The sequence below is a fragment of the Zophobas morio genome, unplaced genomic scaffold (genome assembly GCF_036711695.1).
Source record: "Zophobas morio isolate AGI-343-1 ecotype UQ-CSIRO unplaced genomic scaffold, CSIRO_AGI_Zmor_V1 ptg000007l, whole genome shotgun sequence".
Classification (NCBI taxonomy): Eukaryota; Metazoa; Arthropoda; class Insecta; order Coleoptera; family Tenebrionidae; genus Zophobas; species Zophobas morio.
In genome coordinates, this window is record NW_026972112.1 from 1,585,068 (window position 1) to 1,606,232 (window position 21,165).

The following is a 21,165-nucleotide window of genomic DNA, read 5'->3' on the forward strand; positions in this document are numbered from 1 at the left end:
GAGTTATGTAATGCGGTTGTAGCGATGGAAAAAAATGATTGATGACCACGGTGCTAAGGAGTTGTAGTAAGGTCATTAGGCCGCTGTGGTTTCTAAAAAAAAATTGAAGGCTTAATGGTGTTACATTTGTACTGTGGTCTGTGGTGTCACTATCAAGACCAGTTCGTGGAGAATATGGTAATTTTGACGCGTTTATGGCAATTTAGAGTAAAAAATAAGACAAGTTGGTTTTAAGACTTATTGATATTCACGGTTACGAAAAGGCGAGTTTCGCAAGTGTAGGTTCATTTGAATTTATTAAATGACAAAGCGTCAAAGTAGCGTCATTTATGGACTTTCCATGTGATTTTGCTTTGGGTTTGGCTTATGTGGCACGCGTTCTAGCGGTGGTTTCTTCTGGCGGAATTTTACACTTGGATTATAGGTTCTGACGATAACAGCTTCAAGCTGTGTTTTTGTCTTGTAATAACATAAATATTTAACATTTTCGATGTTCCGCTAGTTCTGTAGATGCACAACGTGGAGATTAAATGTAGACAAAATCTTTTTTATATGTATTTTACAAAATAGCCTACACTTGTACGTGTTGTTTATGAATCCGCCTTGATTTTGTCGTTGTTCTATTTGTTTTATTTTCGTCAATTAATGCATTGGATGCGATATCAAAGCAAGTATTGTCAGAATTTTTCAAACCCAAAAGAACCTTAAAATCTATAAAGCACTAAAAATTGGGCAAAAGGAAAAGTAGTAAAAAATCACAAAATAATTCTTTGTTACAGACATCCTAAATTTGCTTTTTAGTTCCAAACCATGGCAATTGAGCATATAAAAAATGACTAAATGTTACCAAAAGAGCGCACAAAATTTATTACAAATCACCAAAGATCTTCATTTTTTCAAAATCTCGTACCGAATGCACCAAAAATTGGAAATTTGGAAAACATCGTTGAAAAAACAACTCCAAATCCTTCAAAATGATCCAATTTTTAAACACTTCCAAAAGAACCTTAAGATTGATAAACCACAAAAAATTGAGTACATGAAAGAAATAGTCAAAAATCACCAAAACATTTTCAATATACTGAAAAAAGTCTTGTTTTCAGACATCCTAAATTGGCATTTATTTCTCGAACAACGGAATTGAGCACGTAATAAATAAATCAATCACCTAAAGAGCACACAAAATTTATTAGAAATCACCAAAGAGCTTTAATTTTTTAAAATCTTATACTGAATCCAGCAAAAATTGGAAATTTGAAAAACATCGTTGAAAACTCACGAAAAATGACTCAAAATCCTTCAAAATGATCCAATTTTTAGACACTTCCGAAAGAACTTTAGGATCTATAAACCACAAAAAATTGAGTACATGAAAGAAATAGTCAAAAATCACCGAAAATTCTCAAAAACTTAAAAAAAGTCTTGTTTTCAGACATCCTAAATTGGCTCTTTATTTCTCGACTAAGGGAATAAAAAATAAATAAGTGCCACCACAAGAACACTAAAAATTTACAAATAATCAATAATTCTTTTTTTCAAAATCTTGTACCGAATCCTAGAAGACAATAGAGAACCAAAAAATAGTGACATTTGAAAAATTATGAAGGCCTCAAACTCCCTTAAAAGGACCCAATTTTGGGACACCTCCAAAATAACCTTAAGAAGGTAGTACATGAAGAAATAGTCAAAAATCACCCAAAAATTCTCAAAAGCTTCAAAAAATCCTTTTATTTGCAGACATCCTAAATTGAGACAGTTGATAACATAAAAAATAAATAAATGCCATCAAAAGAACGCCCAAAATTTATTAATAACCACCAAAGATCTTCATTTTTCAAAATCTTGTTCCGAATCCTAGATCATATAAAACAAAAAAAAAAAAATCGTTGAAAAATCACGAAATAGTGCCTTCAAACTCCTTTAAAATGAACCAATTTTTAGACACACCAAAAGCGACCAAATATTTAGAGATGACAAAAAAATTGAGTACATCAAAAAATGGTTAAAAATCACAAAACAATCCTCGAAAACTTTTAAAAAATCGTTTGCTTTTAGACATTTTAACTGGCTTTTTACTTCTTGACCACGGAAACTGGATACACAAAAAATAATTAAATATCTTGTACCGAATCCTAAAAAAGCACAGATCACCAAAAATTGGAAATATGGAAAAAATTGTGGAAAAATTACGAAAGATCTACTCAAAATCTTTTAAAATGATCCAGTCTTAAGACACCTCCAAAATAATCTTAAGATCTATAAACCACAGAAAATTGGTTAGATACATGAAGAAAGAGTCAAAAATCACCAAAAAATTTTCAAAAACTTTAAAGAAGTCTTTCGTTTTCAGGCATCCTAAACTGGCTTTTTACTTCTCGATCAAGACAGTTGACCACATATAAAAATAAAAGCCAAAAGAATGCCCAAAATTTATTAATAATCACCAAAAATCTATATTTTTCAAAATCTTGTAGGGAATTATATAATATAATAGACAACCAAAAATTTGGAACACGAAAAAATCGTTGAAAAAACACGAAACAGTGCCTCAAAATTCTTTAGATTGATCCAGTTTTGGACACTCCAAAAGTAACTAAAGGTCTTTAGATCACAAAAAATTGGATACCTTAAAAAATGGTTAAAAACCACGAAAAAATTCTCAAAAACTTTTAAAAAATATTTTGTTTTCAAACATACTAAATTTGATTTTTACTTATCAACCACGGCAATTAGGCACATATAAAATTTGACTAAATATCACCAAAAGAACAAGCAAAATTTATTAATAATCACCAAGGATCTTCATTTTTTTTTAATTTTGTACCGAATAATCCTAAATGACTACAGACCACCAAAAATTGGGAACATAAAAAATTTGTTGAAAAATCCCGAAAAAGTGTCTCAAAATTTTTTAAAATGATTTGATGAATTTAGAGAAACTCCAAAAAGAAGCTTGAGATCTATAAACCACAAAAAATGGGCAAAAACAGTTAAAAACCACCAAAAGATCCTCAAAATCTTGTAAAAAATCTTTTGCTTTCAGGCACTCTAAACTGGCTTTTGATTTTTCACTTACGGCAACTAGACGCATGGAAAAATGTCTCAAAGTGACCAAAACAACGCCCATATTTTCAAGATCATCATTTATAAGATCATACACCACCAAAAATTTGAAATATGAAAAAAATCGTTGAAAAATCACAAAAATGTGCCTCAAAATCCTTTAAAATACGCCAATTTTGTGACACCCCCAAAAAAACCTTAAGATCTATAAACCTCGAAAGCTTGGGTTCACAAAAAAATAGTTAAAAATCGCCAAAAAATCCTCAAAAACTTAAAAAACATACTATTTTCACAGATCACCAAAAATTGGAAATATGAAAACAATCGTTGAAAAATCACGAAAAATTACTAAAAATCCTTTAAAATGACCCAGTTTTTAAACATCCTGAAAAGAATCTTAATATCTATAAACCACAAAAAATTGGGTACATGAAAAAATAGTTAAAAATTACCAAAAGATCTTTAACAACTTGTAAAAAATCTTTTGCTTTCAGCCACCCTAAACTGGCTTTTGACTTCTCACTCACGACAACTGGACACATGAAAAAATGTCTAAATGTTACCAAAAGTACGAATATAATTTTTTAATATCATCATTTGTAAGATCATACAATGCCCCAATTTTGAGACACCCCCAAAAGAACCTTAAGATCTACAAACCTCGAAAACTTGGGAAAAACAACCAAAAATAAAAAAAAATATTTTCAGACACCCTAAATTGGAAAATAAATAAATATCATCAAAAGACCACCCAAAATTTAATAGAAATCACCAAAAATCTTCATTTTTTTTTCAAAGACTACAGGCCACCAAAAATTGGAATTATAAAAAATCGTTGAAAAATCACGAAAAATTACTAAAAATCCTTTAAATTTTTTTTATATTCTCAAAATAATCTTAAGATTTAAAAACCACAAAAAATTGGGTACATGAAAAATGAGTTAAAGCCCACCAAAAGATCTTCGCGAACTTGTAAAACATCTTTTGCTTTCAGTTTAAATGTTACCTAATGAACGCCCATAATTTTTAAGATCATCATTTATAAGATCATATATTACCGAGAATTTGATATATGAAACAATCGTTGAAAAAAACACAAAAATATGCCTCAAAATCGTTTAAAATGCCCCAATTTTTAGACACCCCCAAAAGAATCTTAAGATATAAAAACCCCAAAAAAATAGTTACATGAAATATAGTTAAAAATCACCAAAAAATCCCCAAAAATTTAAAAAATCTTTGGTTTTCTGACATCTTAAATTGGCGGTACTTCTGAACCACGGTAATTGGGTTCATAAAAAATAAATAAATATCTTCAAAAAACTGTCCAATATTTATTAGAAGTCATCAAAAATATTCATTTTTTCAAAGACCACAGAACACCAAAAATTGGAAATATGAAAAAAATCGTTGAAAAATCACGAAAAATTACCAAAATTCCTTTAAAATGCCCCTATTTTTAAATACCCTCAGAAGAATCTTAAGATCTATAAACCACAAAAAATGGGTACAAGGAAAAATTGTTAAAAATCTCCAAAAGATCCTCAAAATCTTGTAAAAAATCTTTCGCCTTTAGGAAGCCTAAACTGGTTCTTGACGGCAACTGGACACATCGGAAAATGTCTAAACGTTACCAAATAAACGCAAATTTTTTAAGATCATCATCTATAAGATCATACACCACTAAAAATTTGAAATACGAAAAAATAAAAATCCCCAAAAACTTTAAAAATATTTTGTTTTCAGACGTCCTAAATTGGCTGTACTGCTCGATCACGGTAAGTGGGCACATAAAAAAAAATATATCATCAAAAGATCGCCCAAAATTTATTAGAAACATCAAAAATCGTTGAAAAATCATCAAATAAATCCTGAAAATCCTTTAAAATAAAATCTGACCTGACCTGATTTGACCTGACCAGTAGTTAGACAGAAAACGCACCCGTAGATTGTTTTGAAAAAATTCTGAAATTTTTACCATTTCACATGTAAATTTCCAAAAGAATGAGCCAGCACCCCCGTCACATAACTACCACGTATTGTTGTTTTTGTTTGGTTTAAATAATTTCAAAGTACGTCCATCTTGACCATGGTTGTTAACATTCCAAGTTACACATTTAAATCAACAGCTTTCAGAAAAAGTTCACACTATAGCTCCCCTAGAAAAACTGGTTTCTGAATTTTAATTCTAGATAGTGACGTCGTGAGAGTTTTCAGTAGCAGAACAGAATCTACTTTACCTCAGAGACCAACCAGGAGTGCTTTTGAAAAATATTTCTTAAATAAAGTACCTCGAATAAGAATAACAGATGGAAATCCGACCACTTTTCAATTCAGCCTTAGAAATGTCATTAAATCCTAAAATGTACTTACAATGTAACTTATTTCAGTTCGTCAGCACTATGACATAAACAGTGTCCTTTTCCATAATTTTCTCGCATTTCCATATAATCAGCCGCTTACACCGATAAGTCAACAGATAACGAAACAGTTTTGACATATATTATCGTCAGAAGTTGACTTTGAACTTTTTAAAAACACTAAACCACCCAACCACGTAAGACATTTTTTTCCAAGACCTTTGCAACAGTATGCGCATATTTTACCCCAATTACTCGCCGTCCTAATTTACTACTTTCATGGTCACTCCATTCCGGAGAACAAAGTCAAACCATGTTGAAATCCGTCTTCTGTTCTGTGTATCTTCTATGCGTAAGTAAGCACAATAATTCACGAATCTTTCGTAATTCCGCAACTTCTAGTTCATGTTGACACCACATCGTTGCCACCCTGCAAAAGACCAAACCCCCGAAGATGAAGGTGCCACAACCCCTCTCAGTACTACAATTTCCGTCAACAACCACTTCACCTTCTTTCAGCGAATAGAAGACACCTTGAAGTCGTACCACATCAACATCTTTGGTGTCCAAAAACTCTTCAGGTTTCTGTACGTGACACCAAACTGTTTCGTTCTTCACATGAAGAGTTTCCAAAATTTGGAAGACCGGTTCTTTCACGAACCAAACAAATGTGTTTTTGATCCGTTTGGAAAAATAGCTAGTGACGTCGGTACTAGTGTCGACGATGTACGCAAGTCGTACGTGACTTTGCAAGAGATCGTCGATCGTCTGTCGAAACATAATCAAATGTTTGCTCTTGTAAGCTTAGTTGCTAAAGAAAAAGAGTACGTCGATGATTTCGTGGGGCGGATGAATTTTATTTTTAATCGTACTCTGGGTATGGTAGGCGTACCACGATGCTTCGTCGACGAAACTGAAGAGGTGGTCCACCAAGTTCGGTTCGAGTGGAATAATACCATAGAGTGTTGTAAGAGAGGTATGAGTTAGAAACAGATTTGGAGATAGATTGGTCGCTTTATAGTTCTAGAATGTACAGTACTACCTTCAATAAATTTACGTCTTTGTTCGCTGCATTTATGAGAATTGTTATCTTATCTGTTCTTGGTAACAATAAACAAAATATATACTTTTTTGTCGGGTACTACTTTCGTCCACCACAGCTGTATTAAAGTGAAATAAATAGAAACATAAAAACCTGCACTTATAAATAGCTAATTAAACCTTCAACGCTAGCAGTTATAAACCTCGAATTTTCTACAAAGCAAGCAACAAAAAAATAAACTTATTTAAATGCGATACCACCGAATTTCGTATTCATGGTCACGAAGTACTCACTATCATGCTTATTTATTCAGTCTGTACAACAAAGTAACAAAATAACCATGATTAGACATTCTTTGTCCTGGATGTTTATAACACTAGTAAGTAAATTTGAAATTTTTGTAGCAACTAATTCTTTTCTTCTAGTTCTTATTTGTTCCAAATTTTCACCTAGAAGCGGAAAGTACCAACCTACTTCAACTGGGCATTGAAAAACTTTCAACTTTTGCTCGTACTAGTGTAAACACCACCTTGAACACGGTTCGAGATGTTTTGGAAATAAATCACCACAAAAACCAAATCGATTGGTTTCAACTTCTTATAAAATTTGCTGATCTTTATAGACGGAATATTACCAATATAGTACCTGAGTGTTTCAATCGACATGTTAGTTCTCTGGCTAGCGTACCACAAAGGATGCTAAATGAACCACGGACGTGCATATTTTCTCCTCTGGATCAGATGAAGGTCAATTTCATGGGTTCTGTCGTCGATGTCGAAGGAGTACTTTCATCTGTGAAGAACTACGTTGAGCATATCAGAAGTGTGGAGATATTTCACGCGTTGGTGCAGTTAATCGCTGAAGAAAGGATGTTTTTGATGGACTTTTCTGCACATGTGGAACTTCTCACTAATGCTACTGCCACCGTGATACTTTTACCGCTTTGTTTGATGAACGAAGCGCTGGACACAGTCACGGACTTCGAAAGAGAAGTCAATAATACTTTGCTGTGTGTTAAAGAAGAACTTGCAAAAGCTGACTTGTGTTGACGTTAGGTTGTAGGTTGTAATAAGAGTTGTACATTTATTAGGTTTTGTTTTTCTAGTTGTAGGATTTATTAACTTAGGTTTTAGTATGTAGTAGCAGTGCTTGTAATTGAATATAAAATTTGATTATTCATCACATAATTCCAGTTTTTTTTAAGACGTAAGAGAATTTTTAGTACCTGATTAAACACACAAAAATACATTGCAACAAAAAGGTAATCGTGTTTGCGGTATTTTACTATAAAATCTTATTGAATGTTTATTTAACGACGTGTTTATTTAACGTGTTCTGGATTGTTTTGAATTGTGAACAAAATCGAAATAACCCGTTGCTGCTACTAATTAAAAAGTAATAAAATTGTGGCTGTGATTAAATATTGTCTCTTATAAACGGTGCGTGGAATTGAAATAAAGCTGTGTGTTCGAAATTAAAATCACTGCAAAGTTGTTGTTTCAGACTCTATAGTTGTTTTTCTTTTGTGATTTTTACTTATAGCAATTGATAATAATAATTGTAAAAAAAATCATGCGTACGTAGAAATATTTTATGAATTAAAGAAAAAAAAATGAATTTGATGGGGCAGCTAGTTTTTGTAACAACTGGATTCAAAGTCAAATTTTTAGAATATTTCAAAATTTGTCGTGTCATTTTGGCAATTTTTGTGAAACAATAGAAAATTTCAAAAAATGGGCATATTCAAGAATTTAAACTTGTGTAAGGAGAATTTTCTGAAATTTTTTTGCGAAGTTTCAATGGAACGTTAAAAATTTTAAGCTCCATCAAGAATCCAAAAAACGTTTTTTTTTTACAAATTGTCAACAATTCGTAAAAAAATTCTGACTGATAAATCTTGACAAGCTGAATAGAGAAATATAGTACACTGATAATTCTAGACCAAAATTGGAACCACAAGTGGAAATTATTTGTCAACGATGGCACTTTTCCTAAAGGACCTCTTCAGGTCGATTTTGTGGAAACAGGTAGACCGAAAATTGTAAAAAAAATTATGCTTACGTAGAAATGTTTTATGAATTAAAGAAAAAAAAAATGAAACTGATGGGGCAGTTAGATTTTGTAACAACTGGGTTGAAAGTCAAATTTTTAGAATATGTCAAAATTTGTTGTATGTCATTTTGAAATTTTTTGTGAAACGATAGGAAATTTCAAAAAATTGGTATATTAACAATGTTCAGGAGATTGAACTTGAGCATCACACATTTTCTGGAATTTCCTTGGGGACTTTTAAGAAAAAGTCAAAAATTAATTAACCTTTGTCAAGAATCCAAAAATTGTTTTTTCAAAGTCCACAAAAATTCGCAAAAAAAATTCTTAATGGTAAATCTTGATGAGATGAATCGAAAAATATAGCATATTGATAATATCAGACCAAAATTGGAGCCACAATTGAAAATTACTTATCAAAGATGGCAGTTTTGTTAAAGGACATCTTCAGGTCGATTTTGGAGAAACAGATAGACCGAAAATCGTACAAAAAATTGTGCTTATCTAGAAATGTTTTGTATATTAAGAGAAAAACATTTGAAGTTGGTGAGGCAGTTAGTTTTTGTAACAACTGGGTTCAAAATCAAATTTTTAGAATATATCAAAATTTGTCGTATGTCATTTTGAAATTTTTTGTGAAACGAAAAAAAAAATTGGTATATTAACAATGTTCAGGAGGTTACACTTGAGCATCGAGAATTTTCTGGAATTTCTTTGGGGACTCTAAAGGGAAAGTAAAAAATTTTAAGCTTTATCAAGAATCAAAACATTTTTTTTTCAAAGTGCACAAAAATTCGCCAAAAAATTCTTACTGGTAAATCTGGATGAGATGAATCGAAAAATATATCATACTGATAATATCAGACCAAAATTGGGGCCACAAATTAAAATTACTTATCAAAGATGGCAGTTTTGTTAAAGGACATCTTCAGGTCGATTTTGGAGAAACAGATAGACCGAAAATCGTACAAAAAATTGTGCTTATCTAGAAATGTTTTGTATATTAAGAGAAAAACATTTGAAGTTGGTGAGGCAGTTAGTTTTTGTAACAACTGGGTTCAAAATCAAATTTTTAGAATATATCAAAATTTGTCGTATGTCATATTGAAATTTTTTGTGAAACGAAAAAAAAAATTGGTATATTAACAATGTTCAGGAGGTTACACTTGAGCATCGAGAATTTTCTGGAATTTCTTTGGGGACTTTAAAGGGAAAGTAAAAAATTTTAAGCTTTATCAAGAATCAAAACATTTTTTTTTTCAAAGTGCACAAAAATTCGCCAAAAAATTCTTACTGGTAAATCTGGATGAGATGAATCGAAAAATATATCATACTGATAATATCAGACCAAAATTGGGGCCACAAATTAAAATTACTTATCAAAGATGGCACTTTTGTTAAAGGACATCTTCAGGTCGATTTTGGAGAAACAGATAGACCAAAAATTGTAAAAAAAAAATTATGCTTATCTACAAATGTTTTGTGTATTAAGAAAAATACATTTGAAGTTGATGAGGCAGTTAGTTTTTGTAACAACTGCGTTCAAATTAAAATTTTTTGAATATCTCAAAATTTAACGTACGTCACTTCGAAAATTTTTGTGACACGGTAAGAAATTTCAAAAAATTAGCATATTAACAATGTTCAGGAGGTTGAACTTGAGCATCTAGAATTTTCTGGAATTTCTTTGAGACTTTTAAGAGAAAGTCAAAAAAATTTTAAGCTTTATCAAGAATCCAAAAATTTATTTTTCAAAGTCTACAAAAATTCGCCAAAAAATTCTTACTGGTAAATCTTGATGAGATGAATCGAAAAATATATGATATTGATAATATCAGGCCCAAATTGGAGCCACAAATGAAAATTACTTATCAAAGATGACACTTTTGTGAAAGAACATCTTCAGGTCGATTTTGGTGAAACAGATACACCGAAAATTGTAAAAAAAATCGTGCTCGCCTAGAAATGTTTTGTGTATTAAGAAAAAGAAAAAGGAGTCTGATAGGGCAGCTAGTTTTTGTAACAACTGGATTCAAACTAAAATTTTTAGAATATCTCAAAATTTAACGTACGTCACTTTGAAAATTTGTGTGAAACGATAGGAAATTTCAAAAAATTGGTATATTAACAATGTTTAGGAGGTTAGACTTAAACATCGAGAATTTTCTGGAATTTCTTTGGGGACTTTTAATTGAAAGTCAAACATTTTAAGCTTTATCAAGAATCCAAAAATTTTTTTTCAAAGTCCACAGAAATTCGCCAAAAAATTCTTACTGGTAAATCTTGACGAGATGAATCGAAAAATATAGCATATTGATAATATAGGACCACAATTGGAGCCAAAAATGAAAATTACTTATAAATGATGGCACTTTTCTTAAAGGACATCTTCAAGTCCATTTTGGAGAAACAGACAGAAAATTGTAAAACAATCTTGCTTACCTAGAAATGTTTTGTGTATCAAGAAAAAAAAATTGAATTTGATGGGGCTGCTAGTTTTTGTAAGAACTGGTTTCAAAGTCAAATTTTTAGAATATCTCAAAATTTGTCGTATGTCACTTTGGCAATTTTTGTGAAACGATAAGAAATTTCAACTAGCTGATATAAACAAAGTTCGCGAGGTTGAACTTGGGTATGGCGAATTTTTCGGAATTTTTTTGCAGACTTCCTAGAGAAAGTAAAAAATTTGAAGCTCTATCAAAAATCCAAAAAAAATTTTTTTTCAAAGTCGCCAAAAATTCTCCAAAATATTATTACTGGTAAATTTTGACGACCTAAATCGAAAAATACATATAGCATGTTGATAATACCAGACCCAAATTGGAGCCACAGATGAAAATTATTTATCAACAATGCCACTTTTCCTAAAGGACTTCTTCAGGTCGATTTTGTAGAAACGGATAGACCGAAAATTATAAAAAAAATCATGCTTACGTAGAAATGTTTTGTGTATTAAAAAAAAAATTAATTTGATGGGTCAGCCAGTTTTTGTAACGACTGGGTTCAAATTAAAATTTTTAGAATATCACAAAATTTGCCGTATAAAAATTCATTGATATCTTAAAAATTGAGATTTTGGAAAAGTTGCCTAAAAAATCTCAATAAATTCTGAGATATCAATCTCGACGAATTGATTCGAAAAACGTAAAGTGTAATTGGTTCTGGGCCAAGATTTTCAAAAAATTCGGTTTAAACTGATTTTTTTTAACTCGAAAATTGTATTTTTTTGTTTTGTTTTATTGATTCTGAAAATATTGTAGAAATTTTCGAAGAAATGAAGTCGAAAATAAAGTTTACACTTCTAAATCTACAAGAAAATGTCTGTAGATAATTTTCAAATAACACTCAAAAAACAGTCAAAAATTCAAACAAATTGAAATTTTTTAAAAGATGCCCAAAATCGACAAAAAATTCTAGCATACAGATCTGGACAAATTGATTCGAAAAACATTAAGTGTCTTAGTTCTGGACGAACATTTTCGAAAAATTCGGTTTGAAACTGAAATTTTTTTCTGTCATAAATTGTCATTTTTTATTTTATCGATTTTGGAACACTTTTAGGAATTTTTGAAAAAATGAAACCAAAAATAAATTTTGTAAATGGAAATGTACAAAAAATTGTCTTTCCGTGATTTTCAAATTTTGCTCGAAAAACGGTCAAAACATTCATAATATGTATATTAAAAAATCGGGATTTTTCAAAACTTCTCAAAAAATTCTGGGACGACAAATATAGTGTTAAATGATCCGGACCAAAATTTTCCAAAAATTCGATCTGGAAATGGTGAATGAAAATTTATCAAAAAAAAATCCTACATTAGAAAATTGAGATTTTTGAAAAGTTAGCTAAAAATTCTCGGAAAATTATGAGACATCAATCTAGACGAGTCGATTCGAAAAACATTAAATGTTCCTGGGTCTGGACTGTGATTTTTGAAACATTCGGTTTGAAACAGAACTATTTGAACTCGATTTGAATTCGAAAATTGTCACTTTTTGTTTTATCGATTCTGGAAATTTGATCGAAATTTTCAAAGAAATGATGCCGAAAATGACTTCAGCAAATCGGAATCTACAAAAAATATCTTTAGGTAATTTTCAAATGGTACTCAAAAAAAAAAAAATGAATTTGATGGGGCAGCCAGTCTTTGTAACAACTGGGTTCAAATTAAAATTTTTAGAATATCTCAAAATTTGCCGTATGTCATTTTGGCAATTTTTGAAAAACCATAGGAAATTTCAATAATCTGGTTTATTAACAAAGTTCACCGGTTGAACTTGGGTAAGGAGAATTTTTTGTAATTTTTTTGGAGGCTTTCGTGAGAAACTCAAAATTTGAAACTCATTTTTTCCGACAAAAATCCCTAAATATTTTGAAGGGCAAATCTTGACGAGCTGAATGGAAAATATAGCATATTGATAATCCCAGACCAAAACTGGACGCCTAAATTCAAAATAAATTGCCAACGATAACACTTTTTTTTAAAGATTTTTTCAGACCGATTTCGGAAAAACAAACCAAAATTTTTTAAAAAAATCGTGCTTACGTAGAAATGGTTTTATAAGACACATAATCTCTGAAACTACCAGACTGATTGTTGTCAAATTTTGTACGAAAGAGTCAATTTATTTTATTGATTAAATCAGAGACTGCACAACCGAATACTTTGAAATCTTGCAGACGCTTTAAACTTATCGTAAGCATGATATATTTTTAATAAAAATATATCTTTTATCCCCCTTAAAAACTTGATGACTTGCATTTTTGCGATCATGCTAGCAAAAACGTTTTTAACTTTTAATTTTTCACCAAAAAATAAAAAATGGTTCGAATGTGAAACAAATTAAAATTTTTCTGAAAACTTTACGTACCAATCTGAGCAACAAGTAGGAATATTTTCAGGGTGACAAAGCCACCATAATTCTGATCACAAAACTGGTAAATAGAAATCGGATTCCCCGAGCTTTCCATCGATTTCCCTCTCACACCTTATGTAAGCTCTTAGGAAAATAATTAATAAAAGGCTTTGTTGGCTTCTAAAGAAGATAATATAATCTGAAACGAACAAATCAGGCTTAGAACATATCGATCGACAATAATATCAAAGAACAACCACAAAGCACTTTATTTATTACCATGTTAATTTATTCCAGTTAAAGTATAATTACAAAATGAATAAAAAGTCGCACTTGTTGCTTCTGAACTTTTTTATTTGTAGTCAAAAGCTCTCCTCGCATTAACATAATTTAAAATAAGTGATAATTAAAAAATATAATTCGATTCGGTAGAAAAACCTGGGACACATTTATTTGTTCATAGACAATAGCTGGGCCAAATCGTCCAGACAAATCAAAAAGTGGCTAACTGTTTCCATCGATGCGTTTTCCTCAACGTAGCATTTTTCAATAGCTTTTTTAACCGTCTTAGCTGGAACACCTTTTTTTCTCAAAACCTGGCTCACATAATTCACGTTGAGGTTGCCTACGCTATCGGTGATATTGTGGCTTTTAGCCAGACAAAATAATAGCCCGTCTTGGTGGTAAGAAAGGTCCAGAGCTATCACATCCACCTCATTCTCGTACAAGCATTCGTACAGGCTTTCGATGGACCAGTACGCCTATGAATATTACCAAAATTTTACGGTTAAAAAATAAATTTGTACGGTTTTACCTGAGACTTGCAGACGAATAAGACCAGGAGAATACCAACCGGGAGATTCATTATTTAAAACACTCGGTAGATTTCAGGTGTACCGCGTTAGCGTCTTAGTGTGTAACTACTGTTCTATATACCTTGTTAATCCCGACTTTCTTTACGAATTATTAACGCTAATTTTTCATCCAAAAACAATGAAAACGTTATTGAAGTTGAAATCACTAACAAATTGGTGATTGACTGCTGGAAAATTGCAACAATGTTTCTGTTAAAAAAATCGCACGATCGATTTTGTTAATTTATCTGAAAACACTTTTGTTTTACTTTTTCAATAAATTCAGCTGTCTCTTGCCAAATCTGAAAGAAATATCTCGTGAAATATTCATTCCATTATTTTATTTTTAAAAACTCAAGGCAAAAGTAAACAGCAAACTTGTACATTTGTTATTGGAACAGTCCTAAAATAATACGCCGATGGCATTTTTAAATTTCGTAGCAATGTTTTCGCTTCTTTCTCAGTATTGCGTTATTTTTACTGCTAATTAAGATACTGCGGCGTGTTTCAGCAGCTACGCTGCCACACTCTACCAACTAACTCCTCTTGCATAAAATTAAAACACACATAACTTCCAAAATCAAATTTAATATGGATAATCCATCACTTGGGTCCTCTCTTCCAAAAGTTTCATGCAGATGAAAGCGTCGGCAATGGTGTCGATCGAAGTGTCATCCTTAGCGGGAAGCAAACACTCTACAATAATTTTCTTGATATCGCGTCTACTTAAATTGCTGCCGTCTTCAATTACGTCCCGCACTCTGTTAATGTCGATTTTTCCCTCTGCATTCACAAATCCATATTCCATTCCGAAGCAGTAAATCAGCACTTTCACTTTAAATACGAAGCCTCCATCTTTCATAGTTCTACCTTCTAGGCCGTGTTTTAAACACTCATTTATGCCGTCGATAAATTCAGACTCCTAAAAATGTCACTTAATGCTTATGTGCGAAAAGTTAGCTAAAAACTTGCTTGTGAATATACCACGGTGAAGAAAAGTCCGACGAAAATTAAAACTAAAATCTTCATGGTAGTTGGAAGCGAGTCAAACGGTGTAAAGTGGAACCACGAGACTTATATTTGGGTTTTATCTTGATATTGTTTGCGGAGTATATTGTCCGAAACGCGTTTTATGATTGTTTAGAACGTTTAGGAACCTCGAATTCAGTAATCGATTTTTTTATTTTCGGTAGTTGCAGGGTTTAACGCTTTTTATATCGGTTTGTACTAAAATTTTAAGAGATCGTTAATGCGATCACGAAAATGTTTTTTTTAAACGTGTCAAAAATTCTGAAACTACTGAATTAAAAAAAAACTTAATGCCATGTCGTAAAATTTACTAATTTTAATGTACTGTGAAGTTAAAGACAGTTTTAAGTGTATAAAGGGATAAATGGCAACGAACGTTATTAAATAAGAAATGCATAACCAAAAATAAAACACGGAATTATGTTCAGTTGTATCTGTATGGTAAATTATAGCCTGTTCACACTTAATTTGCATACCAATTTTAGCAATCTTTTTACAGCAGTCTGAGTGTGGCAAAATATTTCACTTATTTTAAAGCCGAGGAAAGAATATTGCTGGCAGCAGAGAAAAGAATCCGTAAATTTATGTTTTATGATAGGAAAGTCTTTTAAAAATAAAGAGATAAGTTTTTATTGAACGCAGTTTCCGGTTCACCGTGATTATGTGACGTTAAAAATAAAAAAATGCAATAATAGTAATATGTCTAGTTAAATTTCGAAAACCTCGATAATTGGTTGAAATTGTGATGTTTTAATTGCAAAATTTTGCTTTTAAAAAAGTCGCCAATAAATGTCCAAAAAATTCTGGTATACAAATTTCATCGTGCTAAACTGACTTCTGGAGGTCGAAATCTATAAGAAAATGTTTTTAATTAAATTCTGAAAATTTTCAAAAATTGGATGAAATTTTAATTTTGAAAAATTTTGTTTTTTGAAAAAGTTGGCAACAAATTTCCAAAAATTTCTGGTATACAGATTTCATCGTGCTCACTGCAAAAATATATCGTTTTTATAATTCCGGTGCAAGATTAAAAAATATTCGTTTTGAAAATATATTTTTTTTAATTCAAAAATTGCAATAATTATTCAGTGGGCGATTTTGGAAAAATGGTAGGCGCTGTGGCAGAAATGAGGTCTAAATTAACTTTTGGAGGTCGAAATCTACTAGAAAATGTCTTTAGTTAAATTTCGAAAATTGTCGAAAATCGGCCGAAATTTTCATTTTCAATAGAAAAATTTTGCTTTTGGAAAAGTTGTCAAAAAATTTCCAAAAAATGCAGGTGTACAAATTTCATCGTTCTGACTCCAAAAATATAGCGTTTTTATGATCCCGGTGCAAGAATTAAAAACATTCGTTTTGAAAATATATTTTTTTAATCCAAAAATTGCAATAATAATCAGTGGGCGAGTTTGGAAAAATGGTAAGAGCTATAGAGGAAATAAAGTGTAAAGTATCTTCTGGAGGTCGAAATCTATGAGAAAATGTTCTTAGTTAAATTCTGAAAATTTTCAAAAATTGGATGAAATTTTTATTTTCATTTGAAACATTTGGGTTTTGAAAAAGTTGTCAAAAAATTCCCAAAAAATTCTGGTACATAGATTTCGTCGTACTTGTTCCAAAAACATAGTGGAAATATTTGGTTGAAAAATATATATTTTTTTAATTAAAAAAATTGTAATAATTCAGTGGGAGATTCTGAAAAAATGGTAGGGGTTATCGAAGAAATGGGGTTTAAACTAACTTCTGGAGGTCGAAATCGATAACAAAACGTCTTTGGTCAAATTTCGAAAATTATCAAAAATTTATCGAAATTTTCATTTTGAAAAATTTTGTTTTTGAAAAATTTTGTTTTTGAAAAATTTTGTTTTTGAAAAAGTTGGCAATAAATTTCCAAAAAATTCTAGTATACGAATTTCATCGTGCTAACTCTAAAAATATAGTGTTTTTATGATTCCGGTGCAAGATTAAAAAATATTCGTTTTGAAAATATATTTTTTTTAATCCAAAAATTGCAATAATAATGATTCAGTGGGCGAGTTTGGAAAAATGGTAGGAGTTATGGAAGAAATAAAGTCTAAACAAAGTTCTGGAGGTCGAAATCTATGAGAAAATGTTTTTAGTTAAATTCTGAAAATTTTCAAAAATTGGATGAAATTTTTATTTTCATTTGAAAAATTTTGGTTTTGAAAAAGTTGTCAAAAAATTCCCAAAAAATTCTGGTACATAAATTTCGTCGTACTTATTCCAAAAACATAGTGGATTCATGCCCTCGGTCCATGTTGTAAAAATATTTGGTTGGAATTTTCCAGTTTATATATTTTTTTAATTAAAAAAATTGCAATAATTCAGTGAGCAATTCTGGAAAAATGGTATCGAAGAAATGGGTTTTAAACTGACTTCTGGAGGTCGAAATCGATAACAAAACGTCTTTGGTCAAATTTCAAAAATCATCAAAAATTGATCGAAATTTTCATTTTGAAAAATTTTGTTTTTGAAAAATTTTGTTTTTGAAAAAGTTGGCAATAAATTTCCAAAAAATTCTAGTATACGAATTTCATCGTGCTGACTCTAAAAATATAGTGTTTTTATGATTCCGGTGCAAGATTAAAAAATATTCGTTTTGAAAATATATTTTTTTTAATCCAAAAATTGCAATAATAATGATTCAGTCGGCGAGTTTGGAAAAATGGTAGGAGTTATGGAAGAAATAAAGTCTAAACAAAGTTCTGGAGGTCGAAATCTATGAGAAAATGTTTTTAGTTAAATTCTGAAAATTTTCAAAAATTGGATGAAATTTTTATTTTCATTTGAAAAATTTTGGTTTTGAAAAAGTTGTCAAAAAAATCCCAAAAAATTCTGGTACATAGATTTCGTCGTACTTATTCCAAAAACATAGTGGATTCATGCCCTCGGTCCATGTTGTAAAAATATTTGGTTGGAATTTTCCAGTTTATATATTTTTTTAATTAAAAAAATTGCAATAATTCAGTGAGCAATTCTGGAAAAATGGTATCGAAGAAATGGGTTTTAAACTAACTTCTGGAGGTCGAAATCGATAACAAAACGTCTTTAGTCGAATTTCGAAAATTATCAAAAATTGATGGAAGTTTTCATTTTGAAAAATTTTGTTTTTGAAAAAGTTGGCAAAAAATTTCCAGAAAATTCTGGTATACAAATTTCGTCGTGCTCACTCCAAAAATATATCGTTTTTATGATTCCGGTGCAAGATTCACAAATATTCGTTTTGAAAATATATTTTTTTTTTAATTCAAAAATTGCAATAATTATTCAGTGGACGATTCTGGAAAAATGGTAGGAGCTATGGCAGAAATGAGGTCTAAACTAATTTTTGGAGGTTGAAAGCGACTAGAAAATGTGTTTAGTTAAATTTCGAAAATTGTCAAAAATCGGCCGAAATTTTCATTTTCAATTGAAAAATTTTGCTTTTGAAAAAGTTGACAAAAAATTCCCAAAAAAGTCTAGTATATAAATTTCGTCGTACTTTTTCCAAAAACATAGCGGATTTACGCTCCCGGTCCAAGTTTCATAAAAATTCGGTTTGAAAAATTATATTTGTTTAATTAAAAAAATTGCATAATAATGTAGATTCTGGAAAAATGGTAGGAGTTGTCGAAAAAATGAGGTTTAAACCAACTTCTGGAAGTCGAAATTGTTAACAAAATGTTTGTGGTTAAATTTAGAAAATTGGTCGAAATTTTCATTTTCATCTGAAAAATTTTGTTTTTGAGAAAGTTGCCAATAAATTTCCAAAAAATTCAGGTGTACAAATTTCATCGTTCTGACTCCAAAAATATAGCATTTTTATGATCCCGGTGCAAGAATTAAAAATATTCGTTTTGAAAATATATTTTCTTTAATCCAAAAATTGCAATAATAATGATTTAGTCGGCGAGTTTGGAAAAATGGTAGGAGCTATCGAAGAAATAAATTCTAAACTAACTTCTGGAGGTCGAAATCTATAAGAAAATGTTTTTAGTTAAATTCTGAAAATTTTCAAAACTTGGATGAAATTTTTATTTTCATTTGAAAAATTTTGGTTTTGAAAAAGTTGTCAAAAAAGTTCCCAAAAAATTCTGGTACGTAGATTTCGTCATACTTATTCCAAAAACATAGTGGATTCATGCCCTCGGTCCATGTTTTAAAAATATTTGGTTGGAAAACATATTTTTTTTTAATTAAAAAAATTACAATAATTCAGTGGGCGATTCTGGAAAAATGGTAGGAGTTATCGAAACAATGGGGTTTAAACTAACTTCTGGACGTCGAAACCGATAACAAAACATCTTTGGTCAAATTTCGAAAATCATCAAAAATTGATCGAAATTTTCATTTTGAAACATTTTGTTTTTGAGAAAGTTGCCAATAAATTTCCAAAAAATTTTGGTATACAAATTTTGTCGTGCTAACTCCAAAAATTTATCGTTTTTATGATTCCGGTGCAAGATTAAAAAATATTCGATTTGAAAATTTTTTTTTTTTATTCAAAAATCGCAATTATTTAAACTAAAAAATCACAATTCAGTGGAGGTCGAAATCGATAACAAAATGTCTTTACTTCAATTTCGAAAACTATCAAAAATTGGTCGAAATTTTCACTTTGAAAAATTTTATTTTTGAAAACGTTGACAATAAATTTCGAAAAAATTCTGGTATATAAGTCTCATCGTGCTGATTCCAAAAATACAGTGTTTTTGTGATCCCGGTGCAAGATTTAAAAATATTCGATTTGAAAAAATTTTTTTTTTATTCCAAAAAATTTGCAATAATTACTCAGTGGGCGATTTTGAAAAAATGGTAGAAGCTATCGAAGAGATAAAGTTTAAACTAACTTCTGTAGGTCAAAATCTATAAGAAAATGTTTTTAGTTAAATTCTAAAAATTTTCGGAAACTGGATAAAATTTTCATTAAAAAAATTCCCAAAAAATTGTGGTATGCTTAATTCGATTTCGTCGTATTAATTTCAAAAAACAGCGTTTTATGCTCCTGGTGTTAAGTTTAAAAACGTTCGGTTTGATTTTTTTCTTCAAATTAACAGGGTGAATTTTAATTATTTATATTTAATTAGGATCTATTATAAATAATTACACCTAGTAATTTATTCACAGCCGTTTAATTATATTATACTTTTTTCAATTTAAATCTGTAATCATAAATAATGAGTTTTCACACTTAATATACAAAATCATCGTCAATAATTGAAAATAAAATAATTAAATTGTTGTCACTGCAGTTGGCTGCAATGAATCACTCGATGTAACGTTAATTCTGCGTGATACTATAGGGAGTTGTCCAAAATTTCTTATTTACAGCAGTGAGATTAATTTAACTTATCTTATTAATGTAAATAGCGAACAAAGCCCACGGGCTTTCACAATTACTTGAAGATTTTTCTATTTCTGCGTCAAAAACATTTTTCGTTATCAGAAAGCCGAAAACCTTCTAAAACAACGACCCGTGTATACTTGTTGAGATTTTAGTTCAGGCTATACTTTTTATAGTTTCCGTGGCGAAAAGCCGGAAAAGTCTCCCGAGATAAGACCTGTTGATGATCAAAAATGCGCTCGTTTTTGTCTGATGACATCATAAATTTTTATTAGGGTATAAATTGCGGCGGAAAGTGCTTTAATAGAGGGCTGTGATTTTTATCGGGTGAACTCGACCTTCGATCGAAGGTTTTCGCTTGAATTATTTACTCAGAAACATTTCATCCGAAGCAAAAATGTATCAAATTTGCCGCTCATCTTCAAAGCGACCTTAATTATCCCTTACAACTGACGTCACTGCCAATCTGATTATAATTCATGTTGCGACAAGGCGGCACAAGTCAACGCCTACATCGACGTGACATTTATTAATACACTCGCTGCTTTGTTGTGAAGCGTCTGTTAA

General features: G+C 30.5%; 2 protein-coding genes across 6 annotated transcripts in view; one reads left to right on the forward strand and one right to left on the reverse strand.

The window, feature by feature from the left end:
• LOC135124201 (calbindin-32) overlaps nt 1–21,165 on the reverse strand; it is a 325,924-nt gene that overhangs the window by 73,542 nt on the left and 231,217 nt on the right. The gene's annotated exons all lie outside the window — the stretch shown is intronic.
• On the forward strand, nt 5,580–6,496 carry LOC135123970 (uncharacterized). Its single transcript, XM_064048828.1, has 2 exons — nt 5,580–5,775; nt 5,826–6,496. Exons 1-2 carry the CDS (start codon nt 5,737–5,739, stop codon nt 6,408–6,410), a joined length of 624 nt encoding a protein of 207 aa, XP_063904898.1. The 5' UTR covers nt 5,580–5,736; the 3' UTR covers nt 6,411–6,496.

What these genes read in the sequence shown, in the direction of transcription:
- LOC135123970 (XM_064048828.1), top strand. Translation starts at nt 5,737, where the DNA reads ATGTTGAAATCCGTCTTCTGTTCTGTGTATCTTCTATGC. An exon ending in GTTCTGTGTATCTTCTATGC is followed by an intron (nt 5,776 to 5,825) that starts GTAAGTAAGCAC and finishes CGCAACTTCTAG; the next exon opens with TTCATGTTGACACCACATCG.